Here is a 27,073-nt window from a genome sequence, read left to right as displayed (position 1 = left end):
TATTAAGTTATTTATTTATTATCAGATATTGATCAAATTCAAGGACTTTTTACACATATTATATGCAATTTTTGGTGCCACAATGTGCAGGAATAACTTACACGTATTCCTAGTTCAACATTTTCACCCCCATAAATTGTCATTCCCTCGTCCAAAACTCCAATTTCTCCTAAGAACTGACGATCCGCGACAAGGATACCCATGACTGAGGGACTCCTAACAATGCAGAAAAAGAAACTGAATATAGGCAACTACAGAATTATTGGCACCCTTTTCCCAAGATAACAGCTCTGAGTCTTCACCTATAATGCCTGTTGAGAACACCTGAGAAGAGATCAGAGACCATTCCTTCATACAGAATCTCTCCAGATCCTTCAGATTCCCAGCTCCATGTTGTCTGAGACAGCCATGACAGAAGCTTCATTTTGTGCTCAGTGACACATTTTTGAGTTTTGATTTTGATGTTTGTTTTGGATGTTACAACCTCTTATAAAAATAATAGCTCAAAAGGAAGAGAGGCTACGTAACAAACAAGAATGAGTAAACGGCGTAATTATTCAAATCTATTTATTCACTTGCTCACAACAATGTATAACGATAATAACGAACATATCAACCAAGTAAAGAATTTAACAGAATGGACAACAACTAACAAATGAAAAAAATACAACAAAACAAAAACACGAAATAAAAATATAAAGACACTTATTTGCTGGCTAGCCCACAAAATCTGTCATATCTGTCTCCTTCTCCTCCTTCTCCTCGTTGGTGTCTTTTATCTGCTTGCCCAATCAATCAGCCACTCTGAAACAACGAACAGGTGCGTCCACCAAAGAGAGAGTGTGCGTACATTCTCAAAAAGATAGAGCGACGCCAAGAAAAACAAGGGAGGGGCAAAACAAAAAGACCAGACACAGATCAAGCCACCGACTGTAACATGGATCATTGTCCTGATGGAGATCCAACCACGGCCCATTATAAGATTTTTAGCAGAAGCAGTCAGGTTTCAATGTTTTAATCTGTTTGCATTTGCTAGAGTCCATATCTTGTATCTGAACATGATATCCAGGTCCTCTGGCAAAAAAAACAACGTATATTTAACCATGGGCATGGGGTACCTTTCATCCCTGGTTTATCCCTATTTGCACCAAACCCATCTGGGGTGTGTTTCCCAAAGCCAACTATCATTGCAAGTTTCGTTGTTACCTATAGAGTTCAATGGAATTTGCAGCCATAATTGGCTAACGATGCTTTCTGTCTTGCAAGTTGGATATTTTATTTTGATTATTAATTAATCTTCCTTGAACATCACAGAATAACTGACCTCTCCAGAATGAAAAAATGAATATGATGAACTCACCCACTCTGCATCTTCTTCTCCTCCTTCTAGAGAACAGGAATCTATCTGGGGTACCTGGCCTGGATGCTCCGGAATGGCGGCCTCTCTTCCCCAGCCAGCAAGCCCGAGGCGCCCACAGAGATTGATCCAGAGCCAGAAAGTCGTCGCAAGCGAGGAAGTCCAATCTCAGAGCCAGGAGTGGACTGTGACTTGATAGACCTGTGGTCTGCAGATCCTATTCCCACCCAAGTCCTCACACTCACATCATCATCTTCTTCACTGGTCCCGTACGGAACTCTTCCGCCCGTATCCCTTCCTGTTGTCCTTGTCCCATCTCCATCACTGGTCCCGGCTAGCCCCCCTGGATCTGTCGGCAACACTGGTGTTGTGTAGCTCCTCGGCTCTGCCACCACTGCTCACTCCATGCGGCTCATCCTCCGCGTCTGGGCTTCCCTGCCACCAGCTCGGCTAGAGGCTGAGTCCCCGGCTGCACCTCGGGCCTCCAGATCCACACCTCCACTTTGACCTGTCAGCCCGTTGCCCTCACCTCGACACACCACTCCTTCATCGCCTCCGTGGTCCATCTGCCCGGAAGCTCTGCTGGGATCGCTCGACACTCCTGGTTGGCCTTCAGCGGTCGATAGCCAGCTGCAGCCACAGACTTCTGGGATTCGGGCTGTGCCCTCGGCCTGCCCCCCCTCGACATCATTGGACTCCTCCGTTCCTTCGACCTCCCCGTCGGCCTCACTCACCACATCTTCACCCCGGTCGTCCATCCTCACGTCATCACCTCAGTCCCACGAGTCAGCGGCTCAGCTCCTGTCTTCCGGATCTGTGATGTCGTCATGGTCCATCAGCCACTCGGCTTTGTGGGCTCCTCGACCATCCAGGGTTCTGCCACCGTCGATCGGCTCCCAGGTGTCGCCCTGCCCATCAGGTCAAGCTCCACCCTAGCTCCTCCCCCTATCTGTGCCACCATGGTGCCTGTGGCTAACATCCCCAGGGTTCAGTCCGTCCCCAGCTCCACGCCCTCCACCGAAGCCTGCACCCTTTTTTCTGTTTTGTAAACTTTCTTCTGGAGGGGGGGGGCTAATGTCACCTGTGTTCTGATTTGTTCATTGTCTGTCATGTTCTTATTAAAAATGCAGATTTATTTTCACAGCCACCTTTGCTCATATTTACCAAGGGTGCCAATAATTCTGGAGTTGATTGTACTATGTTCTACTTCAATCAATCATAAACTGCGAACTGTAGCCTATTTATCAAATTAAGTATGTCCTGTCTTATATGGCCAACCGATTCATTCAGAGCACTGATTCTTTTAGGAATTAAATAAACCATCTTCATAAATGTTGCATCGGTCCCTCAACCAATTCATTCAAAATCACTGATTCCCAGAGGTGGAAAGTCCAGGGGTCAGAAAGTAAAAGTCCTGCCATATTTTTATTCCACCCACTGAAGCTGTGTTAAAGTTAATGAGATAATTAAGTGATTAATTGTGTGATGATTGACCGTTATTGAAGACACCTGATGTTACCTGATGTTACTTGACCCCTGACTTTTTAATATTATATTTTGTTTGGTTGTTGTAACTGAGTTATAACACCCAGTCAAACAAAGAGAAAAGATGATCAGGTGGTGTTGGTTATGTTTTCATGTAATCATTGTTTGCCCTGAATCACCAAACTATTGTTAGATTTGCATTATTGATTACAGCAAACGACCCAGCTTTTTTTGTTAAAATCTAAAAGTTTTTTTTTAAAAGCTGCTCTGGCAAAAGAGAAAAGAAAAAAAAAAACCCCACACAGACATCAAGAATCAGCGTATGAATCTCAACAACGGTGACAAGCAACATATTCTGATAAACAGATCAACTCTGAACACTAGAAAATAAACTACTAAAAAGTCACATAAAAATAGCAAAAATTAAAATAGTGAGAATAAAGGAAATTACTAAGACAATTAAGGTCATAATTTATTCATGCAGCAATGCATGATGGGAGCCATGGATGAATTTTGATTGGTGGCACCCAGAATGCACTGCAACATGCTTTATTATTCTCACCACTGTTGAGATTCACAGGCTGATTCTTCATGTCTGGGTCTCTAAATTAAAGAGACTTTATTTTCAAATCAGAACAACTTTTAAGAAATCTTTTGAATTATATTGAAAAAGCAGGATCTTGTAGGCTCATAGGGCTGCTGTAATAAATAGTGTAAGTGTAACTCAGAGATTGGGCTGTGATTTTTCTCCTTTGGTGATTCTGCTTGTTAATATCAGGTATCTTCAATAATGGTCAATCATCACTCAATTAATCACTAGTCCTTGGGGTCAATATGACCCCAATCGACTTTTCTTGAATAAATAAAAATGGTTCCCTTCATCTCAGTGGAATAAAATTTTGGGATTTTTCCTACTTTATCTCTCTGTACACACACAAACAAACTGGGCTTGATTCGGTTATTCTAAAGGCATGTAAAAAAAAAAATATTATGTGGTCTTTGGGGTCAATATGACCCCAATTGAAAATGAATGGGAAATGCGAAAAAATAAGATTTTTTTTTAATTTGTCAAATAAAATCAATAAATCCGGCATAAATCCAAAAAATTTCATACCACAACGAAGGCCTGGTTCTGGAGCACAAATGCAATGTGGAATGAACATGACCACTCACACACGTGCGTGCGCGCGCACAAACACACACAGGTGTGTGACTGCAATAGAGAGCATTTTTATAGAAATTGGCAAATAAAATCAATAATTCATGCATAAATCAGAAAATTTTCACACTTAAATGAAGGTCTAGGACTAGAGCACAAAAGACATGTGGAATGAACATGATCACACAAACGTGCACACACACACACAAAAAAACACAAACACACACACATAAACACACAGGGGTGTGACTGCAATAGAAAGCATTTTATAGAAGTTGGCAAAAATAACAATAATTCATGCATAAATCTGAAAATTTTCACACATAAATGAAGGCCTGGTACTAGAACACAAAAGCAATGTGGAACGAATATGATCACTCACACATGCGCACACACACACACACATACAAACAAACACACAAATAGGTGTGACTGCAATAGAGAGCATTTTTATAGAAATTGGCAAATAAAATAAATAATTCATGCAAAAATCAGAAAATTTTCACACATAAATGAAGGTCTAGGACTAGAGCAAAAAATAAATGTGGAATGAACATGATCACTCACACACGTGCGCACACACACACACACACACACACAAAAACACAAACACACACACATAAACACACAGGGGTGTGACTGCAATAGAAAGCATTGTATTGAAGTTGGCAAAAATAAACAATAATTCATGCATAAATCTGAAAATTTCACACAAATGAAGGCCTGGTACTAGAGCACAAAAGCAATGTGGAATGAATATGATCACTTACACGCACACACACACGCACACACAAACACACAAATAGGTGTAACTGCAATAGAGAGCATTTTTATAGAAATTGGCAAATAAAATCAATAATTCATGCAAAAATCAGAAAATCTTCACACATAAATGAAGGTCTAGGACTAGAGCACAAAATAAATGTGGAATGAACATGATCACTTACACACGCACACACACAAACACACAAATAGGTGTGACTACAATATAGAGCATTTTTATAGAAATTGGCAAATAAAATCAATAATTCATACAAAAATCTTAATCTAAAATCAAATTTTTTACACCACAAATTATAGACTTTTACAAAAATACTGATTAAAATGTATTTTAAAATGTTTAAATATATATATTTTCAAAATATTCATCAGAAAGGAGCAGTAAGCCACATCCAGAAAAATGAATGGATCTCTATGGGCCTCTGCGGGCCTCTGCTGGCCAGATATGGTAATTGCCATTGCCCTTCAAAAAATGCTTTTAATTCTAACCAACAGATGGCAGAATTCAGCTTCTAACACCTAGATCAATATCCTGAAACAACTTATATTTATTTTTTACCTTTATTAAAGTGTTTTTTTCATAAAAATGCATTTTTTTTTTTATGCATGCTAAAGGGGTAGTTGGGTAATTGTGCAGTAAATGGGTAAAAAAGTACTTCAAATCTCCCAAAACACAGCATTAATGTATAGATGAGAAGCAAAGAAAAAAATGATATATTATTTGTATTATTGAAAATGTATATATTTTTTACAATTACGCTTTCAATTTTGGGGTCATACTGACCCCAAAGCCAACAAGTGTAAACAGGAAATGAGGTCTACTAATTATCTCATTAACTTTAACACAGCTTCAGTGGGTGGAATAAAAATATGGCAGGACTTTTACTTTCTGACCCCTGGATTTTCCACCTCTGATAGAATCTGACAGCCATTCTTGTAACTCTTGATCTTTTGTCTCTTGGGGTTCACTTAAAAAAACTTATGTTTTTTTTACTAACCTTGGCTTTACTTTGTACTTCTCTTTTTGCAGTTTACAAATTTGTTACAAATAAAGTTGTGAGGAAAAAAAATCTGACCAATTGAATTTGGTTACCTTTTGTTGATGATTTCATTGTCATACAGTGTCCTTATTCACTGATATCTGATTATCGCATTACGTTTTGTTGTCCTATAACACTGCGTAAAACCTTGTCCTGCTTTGACTTTGTTTTTGTAATTTTGCAGAAATTATTCAAACAGGTTTATATAGACTCACACAGACATTAAGATTCAGCGTATGAACCTCAACAATGGTGACAAAATTTTCAGATAAACATATTAACTCTGAGCATTACAAAACAAGCTACTAAAGTCACAAAAAGATTTTTGTTTATTGTCACCATTGTTGAGGTTCATACGCTGATTCTTGATGTCTAAAAGCCACTGCTTAAAACTTAATGTATAATTAGCTTTTTAAAAGAAAACTTGTAAAAAAAAAAAAAAAAAAAAAAAGACAACTGGAGTACATCAGGACACTCCATGACAAATGAATCACTATCATTAATTAGCCAATTTCTTTTGTAATTTTTACTGTAACAAACACAGTTATAGAAGCCAGCGAACATCTATTGTTAAAATGTCAAGAATCAAGAGCCCATCTAAAGCAAACGATCAGCTCCATAACGGTGACTTCAAACTTTATTATTTTCTATAAAACAACATCTAACCTGTCATCTCGTAACGTTCAGAGACGGTCATGATGTGGGAATTTTAAGGTTTGGGGGATGTTATTTGGTGGACCTTCAGGGAACATTCAGGACATTCTGGGAATGTTTAGGGGACTATTACTATAGGACGTTTTGTTAACTTCCCAAATGTCCTCTTTGAAACATTCTCGCGTGACCATAAAATAACCAAAATAGAATGTCCCCCTAAAATCTTATCGGGAACGTTATTAAATGATCAACAGAGGACCATGCGGGAATGTACTGTTAATGTCCCAAATATCCTCTTTGTAACATTCTTATGTGACCATAAAATAACCAAAATGGAATGTCCCCCTAAAGTCATATAAGGAACCTTGAACTGCAGCACTTTCATTACCAAAAGAGGACGTTTTAGGAAGGTCCCTAATGTTCTGGAAAGGTTCAGAATTTTCGTCGCCTTTAGAGAACTTTCAGGGAACGTTGCGCAAGGTCCTGAGAATGTTGCCTTCTACGTGGGTTCCTTTGTCGCCTACGCTGTCATCTTCTTCTAGCACTCTTCCTCTTCTTCACTGAAGTCTTCGTCTGGCTCACCTCCGCTTTAGGTTGCAACATGCTCTCTTCATCCTTATGTTCATTCTTGTTAACCTTTCTGATTGGTTACAATCATTAAACTCAAAAACCTAACTTTCACAACTGTTGCTTAATCATCTTATCTTATAATAAACAAAGGAAGTGTTGCAATTAATTAATTTCATAATCGTTCAAGCATTCAAGCATATATGGCCTTAAAAGCCAACTTAAAAGCAAGCAGATAACTACATTGAAACAGGTGAATAGCAATATCAATATTAATTTCCAAAACAAAGCATAAATGTTGCATCGTTCGCTCAACTGATTCATTCAAAATCACTGATTCATTTATTAATGCCATTGTGTTGCCCGGAGATGCGTTTGGTTAATTATGTTTTGATTTGTTTGGAATTATTATTTTTTTGGCTGAGCAAAACGCAGTTCACTTTTAAAATGTATCAGTCACATTGCAGAGCCATTTAAAATGGACTATAGAAAGTCGAATTGTTAAAAATGGTAAAAAAAAAAAGTTACAGCACTTACTTCCCTGGTTCTGATGGGTCGTTAAGTTTGTACCATTCTGGCCGGAAAGACTCGTACAAGCACCAAAGGTTCCAGTCAAATGCATGAGCAGCGGTAATGTACTTAACAACCTCCAGGGTGTCAAAAAGCACTTTGTCGAACACTGGCGACAGCACTATTGTTCTGTCTGTTTTGATTCTTGCAAGCAGTGGCTCTGCCCTGGAACAATAAGGCAGTCAAATGTTTAGTTACCAAAGATACTAATTCCCTCATGTTATTGTACTCAGACAGTGGTAGTATTTACCATTCCTTGTGAACCTCAATGTGGGCATCCAGAACGGCCACCACCTGGCCTGTGGCCGCTTCCCAGCCTGATATTCTTGCCTTGGCAAGGCCCATCTGCCTTTTGTGTCTCACTTTCTTGATTAAGCCAGGTTTGTCTTTGTTAATTAGACCAATATACTCATCTAGAGGCAACTTCAGATCCTCTGTTAAGAAATTTTAATATTTATTAGCATAAATTGTTATATTTATTTATTAATATAATCATATATTAGAATATTTAATAAAATAATATGTAAATTAATTCACACACACTTTTCTTTATTAACCTCACACTCGTGCTTAACATGAAAAACTATTTAGAAAAATAAAAATACAGTTCTTATATTTTTACTCCTCAAATAAATGTGTAACTGTGTATATATAAATATGTAAATATGTAAATGTAACAAATATTTAGAGTAAAACTAACCATTCAAACTGTAGTCGTCCACCAGGATGATTTCTGTTAGCAGATGAGCAGGTGTTTTGTCAATGATGCTGCGGATTGCCCTTTTAATGACTGACAGAGCCTCGTTTAAATAAATCAGAATCACACTAATAGACGGCAGGTCCTTGGGGTAGATCTTCGCAGCACATCTGCGCACACAAACACACACATTTGCTTCACTGTTAGTGAGGACATTGTATAGACTTCCATTGATTTTATATGACATTTTCTATCAAATATCACATCCATTCCCTACCCCTATTTACAAAACACTAGATTTAAATAAAATGTTGGGTTTCCAAGTTTTAATGGGACATTTCATAGACATAATGATTTTTATACTGTACAAACTGTATATTCTATCCACTAAACCTACCCAACACAGAAGACTTTCAGCATTTTTACATTTTCAAAAAAACATCATTCACTATGATTTATAAGCTGTTTTCCTCATGGGGACCAAAAAATGTCCCCACAAGGATAAGGATTTCATATATCTTCATCTTTGTGGGGACATTTTGTCCCCAGGACCACCCACAACCACACACACACACACACACACACACACACACAAGTGACAGTAATTTTTGTTATAAAAAACACTAAATAAATGCTAATAAAAATAACATAAAACAAAATTCTCAAACTATTTTCAACATTGATAATAAAATGTTTCTTGAGCTACAAATCAGCATATAAGAATGATTTCTGAAGGATCATGTGACACTGAAGACTGGAAAATCCAGCTTTGCCAATACATTAATAAATTATACTATTTTATATTATACTAATTATTAATTTTATACTTTATACTAATTATTACTTTTATACTAATTGTACTTTTTTAAATTATACTAAACTCGAAAACTGTTATAAAGCTGTTACCTGTGGTCTCGAGTATCAGGGATTGTTCTGTTCACTGGTAATCTGTTACTGAGGAACACATTGTATCCGTAGTCCTGAAACTGCCTTTCTGCTTCCATCTGTTCCTCCTCTGTTAGTTCAGCTCCCCATGAACGGAATAGAGGCGATTGTGGATACAACTTCTTAAACTTAATTTTCTTTGTAATGTTCTGCTCCACAACAGGCTCTTTGACTTGCTGATTTTTGACATCTATGGATTTAGCTGGAAAAGTATATAACAATTGAGAATGACTTATCTTTTAATCACTGAGTGATAATGTTCTTAAAATGTATATAATGAGAACAAACTTACCTATTTTATCAACTTGATCTTCTATTCTCTTCATTCTTCTAAGAACCTCCAGATCTTCTGGCCTTTGTAACCTGTTGTCATTAACTTTTTCTTGTCTAAGTGACATGTACACAAGAGTGTAAACTATAACACCAATAACTAACACATCGACTCTTGTAGCAATCCTCATTTTCAAAATGTCTTTGTGGCAGTGAAAAACGCTTCAGGAGTTTATGAGTGCCTGTTCATAATGCCTGTTCACTTTGAATAACGCAAGACACGTCTGATATGAAAAAATGGAAGTGGTTAAAATAATAGCTGGTTTTGTCAGTAGCACACAGTAAAATCCCCAGAGTTAAATCAACTCTGTTCAGAGTACATACGGTCCTTCTCTAAATAGTGTTAAAGTAACTCTGAAGCAGAGTTAAAGTTAATGATATAATTAAGCAATTAGTTAAGTGATGATTGAACATTAATGATGAACACCTGCTGTTAACAAGCAGAATCACAGAAGAAAAGAGAAACACAAGAACTACAACTGACTTCAGTCACAGCCTTAGATGAAATCAACTGAAGATAAAAGACATTAAATCTCTCAAGATCTGATTAAACAACTCCACAAAGCATTTTGTTGTAAAGAAATAGTACAGGTTAGTCATACAAATATAAATTTAATTTTAAATATATTTAAATAAATATACCTAAAATAAATAAATAAATTTTCTAGCATTCTGACTGTCAAATCCATCAAGTCTGATTTCAGTAAATGAGGCTTCGTTATGTCATGAGTGTTTCAAAATGTTTTGAAATTTCAATGGTTTGCGTGACATTGGCAGTTTGATACACGCTCCAAACCACTGATTTCAACATATGGTTTTATAATGACATGAGGTTGACTAAATGATGACAGAATTTTCATTTGTGGTTATTCCTTTCAGATATTTCTTTAATACATCACAAACTAAGTAACAGCTTAAAGGGCATTCAAAGAAAAAGATCTCTCAATCGATAATTCAGCAGATTTTTCAGAAAAAAGATTTTCAGTAAAGGTTTTCCTGTAGTGCAGCCAGCGAAAAACCTGCCAGCCTGAACGAAAAATCGTATCCATTACACCACAGCGAATCCGATTTGTCAGGGTAACATCGCCATTCAATTATGAAGGTTATAGTTAGTATCACACCATACATTTTTTTATGCAATTCAATCAAATCTTCAGGATACAAGAAAATCATTTAGCTTTGAGTCCAAGCAAATTAATCTCATGGACAGGATGAAAACGAATAAATCCTCTGACGCACACAGGAGGGGAGAACTGGAGAGATGAATTAAAGCTGGAAAACAGACACTGTTAACATGTATAAAGTGGCAGCTACTCTGAAAGGTTGTGGTAAAAGCTCTGCCCATGTCTGCTGAATCTGATGATCAATTATAGGTTGAATCGTCTCCAGCTTGGGTTACTTCAGCAGGGGAGGATACTATCGCTCATGTCCAGATGCTCTGTCATCCTCTCATTCACCTTTAAGGGCCTCTAAACCCTCATTCATGCTTAAAATGTCATCATTTGACGTTATAGTAAATGTGTGTGTGTGTCTGAACATTGGGTGTCTCAATTTTTTTTCAAAACCAGAAAAGGTACCTTAAACTCATAGGACTCCTCAATGATTACTTCAACTTTTACATGTTCACCCAGTGTTGGGCAAACATCTCATTTCACCCATCTCAGCAATACGCCTCTCATCCTTCTCTTTTTAGTCAGGGTCTCCTCTACCCCATTAAATTTTGAAATTCTCTGTATGATAATTAATAAACTATAAATAACAGAGATTGACCAATCTCAACTCAGTATTGTAACGTGCTGCGCACAGTCACGCCAGAGCTCTGATTCAAGCAAGCTTTCATCATTTTTCACGCTTGTTCAAAAGGATTAGGAGAACGGTTCAAGCGCATCTTTTGACGTTCTTTAAAAATAAGAGAACAGAAGGTATGATATTACTTTGATTAGTGTTTTAAGAACATTCCCCTGGCACGTTAGAACAAATAATGAACAACATAGCTAAAGTGCATTGATGCCGTAAAGCAGGGGTGCCCAACCCTGTTCCTGGAGATCTACCAACCTGCAAAGTTTAGCTTCAACCCTGATAAAACACACCTGAATCAGCTAATTAAGATCTTCAGGAGCACTTGATAATTACAGACAGGTGTGTTGAGCAGGGCTGGAGCTGAACTCTGCAGGAAGGTAGATCTCTGGGAACAGGGTTGGGCACCCCTGCCGTAAGGGATCATTGTCAAAGTGAATTAATAAGTGATGCAACCAATCGGCGAGAGTAGCAGCATGAAGGCAGGGAGGAGCTGAAAACAGTCGGACACAGACGTGAAGTCGGACACTTTCTGCTTCCCGTAGTGACGCTCACGCTGCGTTTGCATACTTTATCACAGCTGAAGTGAAATAAATGCAATACCTGACTAATACACAGATGTTTCAGATACATTTTCATTCAATACTTTAAGTACTGCTTACAGCGTCTGTTTTTACAAGAATAAAGTTCTACATAAGCATATTATTTAAATACCAATGTAGTGGGGTCTACGTTTTTTATCAGTTTTATTCTGATAAACATGACACAATATAACATCGCGACTACATGAAAGGAGCTTTAACTTTCATTAAAAAAAAAACAGATTTGTGAGCATTAGTGGAACTGAAGTTTTCAGAATAAATACGAAACACGCGTGATTGTTGTCATGCGGTGAATCCGGCCAATCATGGAACAGCTGCGTCGTCATCAGAGCCTGCTTCAAGTCAGCTGCCGATTGGTCTGTGCAGCACTGCATCAAGTCGAACAAGCTTATTGACTGTCAGGTAATAATGCACACATGCATATAGGCTATGTTAGCTACATGCAGGTGTTTGTTTATTTACTTATTTAATGCATGGCTAGCCGTGGATTATCCCTTACATAACACAGACCTCACAGTAACAGTATAACATTCAACATTAGGTTTTAATTTTTCAAAGGAATAAAATCTGTCACATTTGTTTTGTTTTGAAGTTTATTCTACATTTATTTCTTTTATAATGTTTTCACTTCTGTAAAAATTCCTTTTAAAAGTATTTGATGACATGTTGTATTGTCCAGTTTTGTCCTGTACATGTTTGCAAAATAAGATGATAGTAGGAATCCTGTTCTTGGCCATCAGCTTGTGTTTCTATTTCTTATTGCAGTTCCCTAAATTTAAAATGAAAACCATGAAATTAAGTTTTATTATCAGTTATAAATACATACAGAACAGAGAATAACCACACACTTAACAATGTTGCCTTTTTTTTTTTTTTTTTTTTTTTACAATTGCTAGGACACATTTCTCAGTACTTAAGTCACTTACACTGTAAAAAAAAAAAAATCCTAATTTTGCGGAAAATAACTGTGATTTTTTTACGGTCATTTTCTTTTCTTTTAAATTATTTTCAAAACTCTGTAAAATTACAAACAATGTATGTAAATTAACAACTCGGCTGTTATTTTATGTATTATGACATTAATGAAAAATTACAGTAATTCACATATTTTTTACAGAAAATTTACTGTATTTTTTTATACAGTATTTTTTCTGTTTTCTTAAATTACAAACAAATGTATGTAAAATTACAAAAATAATCAGTAATTAAACAGTAACAAAACAGTTAAATGATAAAACGGTCAAATGAATGGCAGCCAAAAAACCCTGTAGAATTAAAGTAAAATATCATAATTTAAATAAACTGAAAAATACTGTTATTTTACAGGTATTTCCTGAATTATTACAATCAAATACCTTCACTGTAAAAAAATCCTAAAAAAATGGTAAATGACTGGCAGCTATGGCTGCCAAACAAAAACTGTAGAATTAAAGTAAAATATCCTAATTTAAATAAACCGAAAAACACTGTCATTTTACAGGTATTTCCTGAATTATTACCTTCACTTTAAAAAAAATCCTAAAAAAAAAAAAAAAAACAGTCAATGACTTTAACAGAAATTCTCTGTGAATGTTAAAAAACACTGATATTTTGCAGGTATTTCCTGATTTGATTCAAATGGCAACAACAGAACATTAATCACTAACAGATCTCTCAAGATCTCAGCATCACTTATTACAGACTTTAGAATTAACAAAGATTTAGATGTTGATGTCTTATTGAAAAAAAAAGTTTGATGTCACCGTTATGGAGGTACGTGTTTGCTTTAGTTGGGCTCTTGAACCTTGACTTTTTCCATGTTAGTTTTTCTCTGGCTGCTGTAACTGTGTGTTTCTAATGCACGTTTGTTATAGCAAAAAGTGCAGGAGAAACTCTGAGCAGGTGATTTTGGTTGTTTACTGATGAAGTAGTTATCATGAAGTGGCCTGATGTCACATAGTGTCAAATTTTTGAGTAAACTGTTAATTTCATGTGATTTACTGTGGAATCATTTTATGATAACCTAGTATTCAGATTTTTAAGTAACTATGCAGAAAATATTTTCAGCCATGTGTTTTATTTATTTTTTTTTTTTTTATGGGAGCACAGAGACATCAATAATCAGCATATGAATCTCAACAATGGTGACAATCAACAAAGCTTTTTTTGTGACTTTAGGAGCTTGTTTTGTGACGTTCAGAGTTGACCTGAATTTTTTTTTTTTTTGTCACCATTGTTGAGATTCATACACTGATTCTTGATGTCTGTGTGAGTCTGCATGACTTTGACAAAACATTTTCTGCATAGTGGTTCAATAAAACAGTTTATAGTGTTACAGCACTGCAGTAATGTTGGTATGTTAAAATAACTATAAGCCAAAGGTCAAGAACCCAACTAAACCAAGCACTAACTACCAGAATGGTGACTTCAAACTTTATTATTATTTATATTTATACTAAATGTCTGGGCTACTGTTTTTCATAACACATACCATAGGTTTATAGAGAACCTAATCAGGAATTGTTTCAGGAATTGTTGTAAAATAAAAAAAATAAATGCTTGTAAGTCTGAACCATCAAGATATTTTATTATTTCACATATGATGATTAAAAGTAAAGTAAAAGTAAAAAAGCACCACCATGTTATATTTATAATTAATATTTTTGAGTGTAACAAACAAGTAGCCCTCTAGATTACTTTATCCCTTGAGGTAGCCCTCGTCCACAAAAAGGTTGGAAATCCCTGTTCAACTGATAAGGAAATCCAGTATGATGTTTCATAATATGTGATGTTTTAAGCTTATATAAGATATATCTTACATTTGTAATTAATTGTTAATACAATGTTATTAACATTGCTTGTAAACAGCTTGTAAAACAAACAAACAAAGAAAGGCACAATCAAGTGTATCCTACATATACATTCACATACACACGTTTTATTTTGCATTGATTCCCTTTATAATGTTTTCACTTCTGTTAAATTTCCTTTTAAAAGTCTTTGATGACATGTTGTATTGTCCAATTTTGTCCTGTGCATGTTTGCAAAATGAGATGATAGTAGGAATCCTGTCCTTGGCCGATCTCAAGACATCGGTTTGATTTTCTATTTCTTATTGCATTTCCCTAAATGTAAAACAGAAACAAATACAATTAATCAATGATTATATCAATGCTTAAATAATAATTATGATTATGCTGTACATGCATAGAAAATAGAGAATAACCACACACTTAACAATGTTAAGCAATGTGGTGTAAAAATAATAAAACAAATAAAATGCACATCAGGACCATACCTGAGTGAAGTCCCAGTATATACCCAGTCCTTTCTCCTTGGCTTTTTTACAGTCATGTAACCCTGGTGTGCTTCCACTACCGGGATCCGTTAGACAACGGTTGGAGTTATACTTGTGAGATTTGATTCCTCCAATGTAGATCTCTCCATTACGATTGTAGTAACAATACTGTGAGAGATGTTGAAATGAAGAGTGTGTTTTGGATGTAGATATTCACAGCAAAGGTTTACACTTACATACAGTACCTGAGGCTTATAGTAATGACACCCATACAGAATAGGTACACTTCCAGGAACAGGTCCTTGATCAATACATTTATCTTGAAAATCATTCTTCAACTGTCATGAGAAACAAACAACAGAAATTTGGGGATGACTGGTTTAGATGGATCAACTATTTACTAAATTTTATTTATCTCTTCTTGGGATGGAAATTGTGTATATCAGAAGACTTTGAGCAACTTACTGCGCCATAACCCATTATGTCTTCCCAGCTGTCTAGCCGAGGATAAACATTTTCCAGATACCATTTGAAGGGCTTACATTTGAGTTTCTCTCGTAACTGTTTTCTTTCAGTCACATCACCAATATCAATCCCATGATCCTAGAGCAAAAAACAGTAATTTTGTTAACCAGGTCCAGGGTGATGATATGAAGATCAATGAAATATTAAACTTATCCTGAGCTAACCTTGAAACAATGTTTACGATTACTGTTACCTTTAGAGGGAGATTCCAGGCAATATTCACATTTGATTTATATCCATCCATCCAGATTTCAGCCACTCTCAGAGCATTTCGAATCATGGCTTTGCTGAGATCCGGTGAATAAGGCTTATGTTCTCTTTCAATGTGAGCAATCTTTGAACATGGCACCACTTCAATACTCCCACCACAGAGCCAGACCTGATTTAATATTAAGTTATTTATTTATTATCAGATATTGACTTTTTACACATATTATATGCAATTTTTGGTGCCACAATGTGCAGGAATAACTTACACGTATTCCTAGTTCAACATTTTCACCCCCATAAATTGTCATTCCTTCATCCAAAACTCCAATTTCTCCTAAGAACTGACGATCCGCGACAAGGATACCCATGACTGAGGGACTCCTAACAATGCAGAAAAAGAAACTGAATATAGTCAACTCCATAATTATTGGCACCCTTTTCCCAAGATAACAGCTCTGAGTCTTCACCTATAATGCCTGTTGAGAACACCTGAGAAGAGATCAGAGACCATTCCTTCATACAGAATCTCTCACCCTAGCTCCTCCCCCTATCTGTGCCACCATGGTGCCTGTGGCTAACATCCCCAGGGTTCAGTCCGTCCCCAGCTCCACACCCTCCACCGAAGCCTCCACCCTTTTTTCTGTTTTGTAAACTTTCTTCTGTCACGGCACAAGGTCGCGTCTTCTGGAGGGGGGGCTAACGTCACGTGTGTTCTGATTTGTTCATTGTCTGTCATGTTCTTATTAAAAATGCAGATTTATTTTCACAGCTGCCTTTGCTCATATTTACCAAGGGTGCCAATAATTCTGGAGTTGATTGTACTATGTTCTACTTCAATCAATCATAAACTACGAACTGTAGCCTATTTATCAAATTAAGTATGTCCTGTCTTATATGGCCAACTGATTCATCATTCAGAAAACTGATTCTTTTAGGAATTAAATAAACCATCTTCATAAATGTTGCATCTGTCCCTCAACCAATTCATTCAAAATCACTGATTCCCAGAGGTGGAAAGTCCAGGGGTCAGAAAGTAAAAGTCCTGCCATATTTTTATTCCAACCCACTGAAGCTGTGTTAAAGTTAATGAGATAATTAAGTGATTAATTGTGTGATGATTGACCGTTATTGAAGACATCTGATGTTAACAAGCAGAATCACCAAAGGAGAAAAATCAACAGTCACCATCATGGAGATCATGGTTTGCTTTAGTTGAGCACTTGACCCCTGACTTTTTAATATTATATCTTGTTTGGCTGTTGTAACTGAGTTATAACACCCAGTCAAACAAAGAGAAAAGATTATCAGGTGGTGTTGGTTATGTTTTTATGTAATCATTATTTGCTCTGAATCACCAAACTATTGTTAGATTTACATTATTGATAAATATATAAGAGTAAATATATAAAATATATAAGATAAATAAAGAGATTTTCTTTTCAAATCAGAACAATTTTTAGGAAATCTTTTGAACTATATTGAAAAAGTAGGATCTTCTGCTGTAGAATTATAGAGCTGCTGTAATAAATAGTGTAAATGTAACTCAGAGCTTGGGCTCTAAATGAATTTGTTGATTCAGGTCAAATAATGATTATACAGAAACATAACCAACACCACCTGATCATCTTTTCTCTTTGCTTGTTTGGGTGTTATAACTTAGTTACAGCAGCCAAACAAAATGTAATATTAAAAAGTCAAGGGTAAAGAGCTCAACTAAAGCAATCCCTGATCTCCATGATGGTGACTTAAAAATTGTGATTTTTCTCCTTTGGTGATTCTGCTTGTGAAGATCAGGCGTCTTCAATAACGGTCAATCATCACTCAATTAATCACCTAATTATCTCATTAACTTTAACACAGCTTCAGTAGGTTGGAATAAAAATATGGCAGGACGTTTACTTTCTGACCCCTGGACTTTCCACCTCTGCTAATTCATTTATTAATGCCATTGTGTTGCCTGGAGATGCGTTTGGATGATTATGCTTTGATTTGTTTGGAATTATTATTTTTTTGGCTGAGCAAAAAATGCAGTTCACTTTTAAAAATGTATCTGTCACACTGCAGGGCCATTTAAAATGGATTATAGAAAGTCAAATTGTTTAAAATGGTGAAAAAGTTACACCACTTACTTCCCTGGTTCTGATGGGTCGTTAAGTTTGTACCATTCTGGCCGGAAAGACTCGTACATGCACCAAAGGTTCCAGTCAAACGCATGAGCAGAGGGATTATACTTAACAATCTCCAGGGTGTCAAAAAGCACTTTGTCGAACACTGGCGACAGCACTATTGTTCTGTCTGTTTTGATTCTTGCAAGCAGTGGCTCTGCCCTGGAACAATAAGGCAGTCAAATGTTTATTTATCAAAGATACTAATTCCTTCATGTTATTGTACTGAGACAGTGGTAGTATTTACCATTCCTTGTGAACCTCAATGTGGGCATCCAGAATGGCCACCACCTGGCCTGTGGCCGCTTCCCAGCCTGATATTCTTGCCTTGGCAAGGCCCATCTGCCTTTTGTGTCTCACTTTCTTGATTAAGCCAGGTTTGTCTTTATTAATTAGACCAATATAATCATCTAGAGGCAACTGCAGATCCTCTGTTAAGAAATTTTAAATATTTATTAGCAGAAATTGCTATATTTAATAATTAATATTATCATACTGTATATTAGAATATTTAATAAAATAATTTATAAATTAATTAATGCACACTTTTTTTTATTAACCTCACACTCATGCTTAACATGAAAAAAATGTTCAGAAAATAAAATATAAAAAATAAAAATGCAGTTCAAAATACAATATATTATCTGAACGTTTAATATCAAATAAATAAAAAGAACCATTCAAACTGTAGTCGTCCACCAGGATGATTTCTGTTAGCAGATGAGCAGGTGTTTTGTCAATGATGCTGCGGATTGCCCTTTTAATGACTGACAGAGCCTCGTTTAAATAAATCAGAATCACACTAATAGACGGCAGGTCCTTGGGGTAGATCTTCGCAGCACATCTGCGCACACAAACACACACTTTTGCTTCACTGTTAGTGAGGACATTGTATAGACTTCCATTGATTTTATATGATATTTTCTATCACATATCACATCCATTCCCTACCCCTATTTACAAAACACTAGATTTAAATAAAATGTTGGGTTTCCATGTTTTAATGGGACATTCCATAGACATTTTTTTTTTTTACTGTACAAACTGTATATTCTATCCACTAAACCTACCCAACACAGAGAACTTTCAGCATTTTTACATTTTCAAAAAACATCATTCTCTATGATTTATAAGCTGTTTTCCTCATGGGGACCAAAAATATGTCCCCACAAGGATAAGGATTTCATATATCGCAACTTTGGGGGGCATTTTGTCCCCATAATGTAGGATTTACCAGGACCACACACACACACACACACACACACACACACACAAATGCTAATAAAAATAACATAAAAAAGGATTCCCAAACTATTTTCAACATTGATAATAATGTTTCTTGAACTGCAAATCAGCATATAAGAATGATTTCTGAAGGATCATGTGACACTGAAGACTGGAAAATCCAGCTTTGCCATTACATTAATAAATTAATAAATTATACTTTTTTACATTATACTAATTATTACTTTTGGTAACACTTTCATTTAGGGTCTTTTAACTAGTTGCACATGCATATTACTAGAATATTGGCTGTTTATTAGTACTTATTAAGCACATATAAATGCCTTATTCTGCATGAGCTTATTCTACATTCTTAATCCTACCCAATACCTAAACTTAACAACTAACTTACTGACTATTAATGAGCAGTAAATTAGAAGTTTATTGAGGGAAAAGTTGTAGTTAATAGTGAATACATGTTCCCTATACTAAAGTGTTACCTTACTTTTATACTAATTGTACTATTTTAAATTATACTAAACTTGAAAACTGTTATAAAGCTGTTACCTGTGGTCTCGAGTATCAGGGATTGTTCTGTTCACTGGTAATCTGTTACTGAGGAACACATTGTATCCGTAGTCCTGAAACTGCTTTTCTGCTTCCATCTGTTCCTCCTCTGTGAGTTCAGCTCCCCATGAACGGAATAGAGGCGATTGTGGATACAACTTCTTAACCTCAATTTTCTTTGTAATGTTCTGCTCCACAACAGGCTCTTTGACTTGCTGATTTTTAACATCTATGAATTTAGCTGAAAAAGTATATAACAATTGAGAATGACTTATCTTTTAATCACTGATAACGTTAAATTAAAATGTATATAATGAGAACAAACTCACCTATTTTATTAACTTGATCTTCTATTCTCTTCATTCTTCTAAGAACCTCCAGATCTTCTGGCCTATGTAACCTGTTGTCATTAACTTTTTCTTGTCTAAGTGACATGTACACAAGAGTGTAAACTATAACACCAGTAACTAACACACCGACTCTTGTAGTAATCTTCATTTTCAAAATGTCTTTGTGGCCGTGAAAAACGATTAGTGTGCTTATGAATGCCTGTTCACTTTGATTTATGCAAGACACGTCTGATATGAAAAATGGGAGTGGTTAAAATGAGCTGATTTTGTCAGTAGCATAAAGTCAAAGTTCTATTGTTATACACTACCTTTCAGAAGTTTGGGGTCAGTAAGATTATTTCATGTCTTTGAAAAAAGTATTATGCTCTCCATGGCGATATTTATTTGACCATAAATACAGTAAAAAGCATAATTAATATTGTGATATATTATTACAATTTAAAATAACTTTCTATTTGGATATATTTTAAATGTAATTTATCCTTGTAATGACAAAGCTGAATTTTCAGCATTATTACTCCAGTCTTCAGTGTCACATGATCCTTCAGAAATCATTCTTATATGATGATTTGCTGCTCAAGAAACATTTATCAATGTTGAAAACAGTTGTGCAGCTTATTGTTTTTGTGGAAACCAAATACTGTATGTGATGACATTTTTCAGGAGTCTTTGATGAATAGAATATTTAAAACAGCATTTATTTGAAATAGAAATAACTTGCAACAATGTGAGTCTTTACTGTCACTTTTGATCAGTTGAATGTGTTCTCGTTGTTTATTCAAAAATCTGACTGAAATAATATATTATTTTTATATATAGCATTAAGAAATGTCAGGATGTATCATGAAGCAAAAACACAATATAAAAAAAATAAAAACTTATTGAATATATTTATTTTTCTCATGTATTTATTTCCCACTGCACTGACATGTTTGGTTATATGTACTCCTCTATGTACAATATGTTTTGTTCTCGTTAAAATGTTAATTATATATATATAGAATACTATGTCAGTAGTCATTATACTACGGCACCTGTCAAAATTTGATGGATGACCTTTGACCTATGACATTTGACCTTTATGACATGATATTAGCCCTCGGGATATTTTCCCTCCCCCATGGTTGACCTTTGACATTGGTTATCAATATGTCAATTGATCCCTGGCATTTTTGAAATACCTATGTTGTTGACCTGTGGGTCCTTTGTGGGGGTGGAACAAATGGATAATTTTTGAACTTTGACCATGCAAATTGGAATTCCTGGGGGTAATTTTTGAACTTTCTGGGTCACGCATGTGCGGTGTGACAGCATGTATTTATATTTTCAAAAACCTGGAAAAAGATTTCCTCCTGCAATGATGTCCAATGGGTTAACATTTGCTTTTAGTTTGAAATATAAATCTCAAAAATGTGGCCATATAAGTAAAGGAATATTCATATTTCATATACTTTTTTCTTTTTCTGTATAATCTGTCCCCATCTATCACAGTAAAAAATTTTTTATATTTACAAAAACATCATTTAGTATAATTTTGCTCAGGGTACACATGAACACACACACACACACACACACATTTCAAAAGAACAACATTCTGTTCTTTAAATGATTATAAATAAAATATATAATTGTATATAACACAGTTGCTAAATTTACTGAAGCCAATTATTATAGTTTTACAATAAAATTACATTAAATGAAAATTCAAATAAATGAAAATAAAAATATCTTACAGTTTTCAGTGAGCAGGGAAAGTGTTCCTTCTTGACGTCCTTAACGTGAATGGCAGAATAGGTTGAAAAAATATAAAACAAATCTCTCTCACTGTTTCTCCAAGTGACTTCTTGCAACAATGCATGATAATGCATGATAGTGTCAATGCATGATAGTGTCAGAGACAGAGGGGGTGGATGAAACATAATTTTGTTCGACCAACAACAGGGAAAAACACAGAGCCAACAACGAGGAAAAACACGGGATACAAACGAAAGCCAAAACAATACTCAGCAATGTGTGTCTGAGGGAGTGCAGCTTATAAAGGGTTCCTGATGTGAGCATCGCGTTAGCAGCGTGTGAGCGTGAACTGCAGCTGCAGAGACGCACGAGTATTCACACTGGAAGCGTTTGTACAGCGTCACAGCAGCGGCTCCAAGCTGCATATAAAGTGAGCAATTACTTTACAAAGACAGCTATAAATTTGTTTTTATAAGTTGGTCATTTATATACTCGATAGTCTTGAAAGTTTGTTAACATGCAAGGTGCACAACCTTTATTTAACGCATATAAACGTTAAATAAAAATAAATAGCCTTGTGTTATCCATTGCTGCACACAAATGAGGTAAGCTTTGTGTTTTACATCATCTGACGCGTGAACATGTTTACAACACAGCAAACTCAGCTAGAAAAGCCAGCGAACTCGGGTTTGATTTGGGTATGCAAGAGCCTATATTGCTGTCTGTGTAATAACTAAAATAATGTTTATATATTTCTGGTTAGTTTAGTTTAGTTTTTTATAATACACCATACTTTAACCCAAACTGAATAATTAAAAACTAGTTTAAATGAGTAAATCTTCTATAAATATTTTCTTTCCTGACATACTTCAATTCTTGTTAAAACACACTAGATATGCTTATTATGTGCATTTTGAGCACTTTTTGTGTGAAATCATATTTATTTTGTCCATCAAAGGTTTACTTTTACTTTAATTGAGCGTTAGCAGCGCAGCAAAAATAGACCCAGCGCCGAAACGATCGCGGCACTGCTGCTTCTGCTCTGCTCCTGCAACGCGCTGCCGCGCAGCCTCTGCGTGCGGTGTGAATGCTCTCATCTGTTAACATGGGCGCCGGAAAAAATATGCGCTGCTTACGCTCTGCTGATGCGTGCGATGTGAACCCGGCCTTAATGGTGAATCGGAGACCTCTGGTGGGGAGTGGAAGGAAGAAGCAGTGGGCGGAAACGTGACAGAACCCAGGAGCTTCCAAACACTCCTAAATCTTGGAGGGAGGTGGAGCGGAGGTGGAACAGGGGGCGGGATGGAGGGCCAGGTCCATGGAAAGGAAGTTGATCCAAAGACTGGAGTGGGGCAGATGGCCAGAACGAAGAGGACTAGACAGACGGCCAGGTAGATGGGCTTGAGAACCCCCACGGTGGAGCAGATGACTGCCATTGCAAATCAGATGGGCTTAAGAACCCCCACGGAGGAGCAGATGACCACCATTGCAGATCAGATGGGCTTAAGAACCCTCACGGTGGAGCAAATGACCACCATTGCAGATCAAACGGGCTTAAGAACCCCCACGGCAAAGCAAATGACCACCATTGCAGATCAGACGGGCTTAAGAACCCCCACGGTGGAGCAAATGACCACCATTGTAGATTAGACGGGCTTAAGAACCCCCACGGCGGAGCAGATGACCACCATTACAGATCAGACGGGCTTAAGAACCCCATGGTGGGGAATCATAAAGATCGAAAATAGTCCTTAGAGCAGGGAACACAGTGAGTTCGTGAATGGCCTCTTTGGCGGGGTCGAGAAAAGACGAGAGTTTATAGACGGCCTCCATGGCCATAACTGGACAGTCAGAAAGTTCCAATACAGCCTCTGTGGCTGGATCGAGACAGGACGAGAGTTCATCGGCTGGGAGTGCATCACTGGACGCTACCACTGCGCAAGGAGCTGAAGGGAGTGCTACTGCTTTGTGAGGTTCTGCAGTATAAGCCACCACCTCTAGGAGAATTGCAGTAGCCGCTGTTACCTCCAAAGGTTCTGCAGCATCAGCCGCCGCCTCTGGAGATTCTGCGGTGGTATACGCGGTCCAGATACGCTGTAGAGCGACCCCCATTATAGAGGGCGTAGAGGACAGAGGAATTATCTTAGGAGGAGAAGGGTTAAAATGAGTGGGTCTAGGGATACCAGCTGTGTGTACTGGCACCAGCGGTGGATCCTCCATGCTGGTTGCCAGCCCTTGATGTCTGATGGCGGGTTCCCCTGACAGAACAGAGAAGGGTTGCGGTACACCAACTGCCCTAGGACGTGACTCAGGGATGGGAGACAAGACATGGAGAGGTTCTAGAAGGTCTAATGAGACGAGACGAGGCTCTAGAAGATCTGATGAGACAAGGCTCTGGAAGATCTGATGAGACGAGGCTCTGGAAGATCTGATGAGGCGAGACTCTAGAAGATCTGATGAGATGAGACGAGGCTCTGGAAGATCTGATGAGACGAGACAAGGCTCTGGAAGATCTGATAAGGCGAGACAAGGCTCTGGAAGATCTGACGAGATGAAGCTCTAGAAGATCTGATGAGACGAGGCTCTAGAAAATCTGATGAGATGAGACGAGGCTCTGGAAGATCTGATGAAACGAGACAAGGCTCTAGAAGATCTGATGAGATGAGGCTCTAGAAGATCTGATGAGACGAGACGAGGCTCTGGAAGATCTGATGAGACGAGACGAGGCTCTGGAAGATCTGATGAGACGAGACAGGGCTCTGGAAGATCTGACGAGACGAGACGTGGCTCTGGAAGATCTGATGAGATGAGGCAAAGCTCTGGAAGATCTGACGAGACGGGACAAAGCTCTGGAAGATCTCACGAGACGAGACTCTGGAAGATCTGACGAGACGAGGCTCTGGAAGATCTAGTGAGACGAGGCTCTGGAAGATCTGCTGAGACAGGAGCTCAGAAAAGCCCTCCAGGGCGCTGACTGGAACGTCCTTTCTGGTCATGTTAAGACGGACAGGAAACTCTGGGACGACCTCCGTGGTCGTGTCAAGACAGACAGGAAACTCGGGGACGACTTCCGTGGTCGTGTCAAGACGGGCAGGAAACTCAGGGACGTTCCTATTCGGATATATTTTAAATGTAATTTATTCTTGTAATGACAAAGCTGAATTTTCAGCATTATTACTCCAGTCTTCAGTATCACATGATCCTTCAGAAATCATTCTTATATGATGATTTGCTGCTCAAGAAACATTTATCAATGTTGAAAACAGTTGTGCAGCTTATTGTTTTTGTGGAAACCAAATACTGTATGTGATGACATTTTTCAGACTCACGAGACTGGATTCTAGGACTGGAACAAACTCTGGACTGGACTCATAGATTAAAGCAAGCTCAGGAGCAGATTCAAGGACTGGAGCGGGCTCTGGAGTGGACTCATGGACTGGAGAGGGTTCGGGGACTGGAGTTGATGTGTGCGCAGCCCACACACACCCAATATCAGTGGCCATAATGGCCAACGCTGCAATCTCTGAGGGTTCAGGCGTGGCAGCCATCTCGGCTGAGGGCTCTTCAAGAACTGCTGAGACATGACAAGGCTCTAGGATATCTGCTGAGATGTAATGAGGCTCTGGAATGATTGCAAATACAGGAACGGAATCCGATGCGGCCACCATTCTGTTATCAGGATCTGTTGAGGGAATTACGGGGTTTGGAAATACAGAGAGTTTCAGGGTTGCAGTAACCATACTGGAGGGCATAGAAATTTGTGATGGTATAAGCTCTGCTGCTGCTGGAGCTTCCTCCACAGTAAACGGTGAACCACACAACAGTAAAGCATAGTCCATAAAGTCTCTCAGAGTGGAACTTAATTTTCCCTCAGGAAACCAGGATCTTAACAGCTCATTAAGGTTTGGGGGACGTTATTTGGCGGACATTCACAGAAGATTCAGGATGTTCTCTGAACGTGTTAAAAAATTGAATTGAAAATTAGAGCTAAATTGACTAACAAAAGTGGCTGTACAAACAAAAACTTATTTTTCTTAAATGTCTTACCAACAAAAAAAAGCTCTTTACAGGCACTTTCTGGATTATTATTATTATGAAACCTTTTCTTTAAAATGCAAATCCCTTGCAGTTAGTCATTACTCACACAGACATCAAGATTCTGCATATGAACCTCAACAATGGTAACAAAATTTTCAGATAAACAGATCAGTTCTGAGCATCACAAAGCAAGCTACTAAAGTCACAAAAAAGATTTTTGTTTATTGTCACCATTGTTGAGGTTCATATGCTGATTCATGATGTCTGTGTGAGTCTATAAAACACCGCTCCGTATAATGAATTTAAAAAAAAAAAATCAAAAAAAAGAAAAAAATTAACCATCAACTAATGCAAAACTAACAATTGACACACTCAGAATCTGGACTACAGAGAGAATCAGTGATTCAGGAATCATGACGATTCATGATCATCACTAAATGACCAAATTCACCTGATTAGAATTTCTCTTGCAATTTTTGCTATAACAAGCATGTTAAAACAGCCCAAGAAAATCTAGCGCTAAAATGTCAAGAATCAAGAGCCCAAAGCAAACGTTCACCTCCATAACGGTGACTTCAAACTTTATTATTTATATTCTGGACAGGTTACTAGACAACGTCCTTAACACAGTGGGGACGTTCTGAGAATGCTCTGGGAACGTAAAATTTCTAGCGGGGTAACCTGTCACCTAGTAACGTTCCCAGAACGTTCAGAGACGGTCACAATGTGGAGTTCTTTTAAGGGTTGGGGGACGTTATTTGGTGGACCTTCAGGGAACATTCAGGACGTTCTGGTAATGTTTAGGGGACTATTACTATAAGATGTTCTGTAGTCCCAAATGTCCTCTTTGTAACGTTCTCGCACGACCATAAAATAACCAAATTAGAACGTCCCCCTAAACTCATATCGGGAACGTTATTAAATGACTAACAGAGGACCGCGTGGGAACGTTCTGATAATGTCCCAAATGTCCTCTTTGTAACGTTCTTTTTTGACCATA

General features: G+C 37.3%; 1 protein-coding gene across 6 annotated transcripts in view; it reads right to left on the bottom strand.

Annotated features, from left to right (window-relative positions):
- LOC127507058 (probable polypeptide N-acetylgalactosaminyltransferase 8) overlaps positions 1-27,073 on the bottom strand; it is a 129,098-nt gene that overhangs the window by 42,625 nt on the left and 59,400 nt on the right. The window contains exons 1-6 of one of the 6 annotated variants that reach the window (XM_051883932.1): positions 9,547-9,890; positions 9,216-9,456; positions 8,313-8,479; positions 7,863-8,046; positions 7,580-7,777; positions 102-216 (exon numbers count right to left, since the gene is read on the bottom strand). The exons of 1 other annotated variant lie outside the window; for it this stretch is intronic. In XM_051883932.1, the coding sequence (XP_051739892.1) occupies positions 102-216; positions 7,580-7,777; positions 7,863-8,046; positions 8,313-8,479; positions 9,216-9,456; positions 9,547-9,715 (1,074 nt within the window). In that variant the 5' untranslated portion in view covers positions 9,716-9,890. Of the gene's footprint in view, positions 1-101; positions 217-7,579; positions 7,778-7,862; positions 8,047-8,312; positions 8,480-9,215; positions 9,457-9,546; positions 9,891-18,837; positions 19,005-19,951; positions 20,834-27,073 lie in introns of those variants that run through there. 4 more of the 6 variants (XM_051883935.1, XM_051883936.1, XM_051883930.1 and 1 more) reach the window with 4 other exon arrangements.

The sequence above is a fragment of the Ctenopharyngodon idella genome, chromosome 24, assembly GCF_019924925.1.
Source record: "Ctenopharyngodon idella isolate HZGC_01 chromosome 24, HZGC01, whole genome shotgun sequence".
Classification (NCBI taxonomy): Eukaryota; Metazoa; Chordata; class Actinopteri; order Cypriniformes; family Xenocyprididae; genus Ctenopharyngodon; species Ctenopharyngodon idella.
Note: the sequence above shows the minus strand (reverse complement) of the source record. Positions and strands in the feature narration are given on the sequence as shown.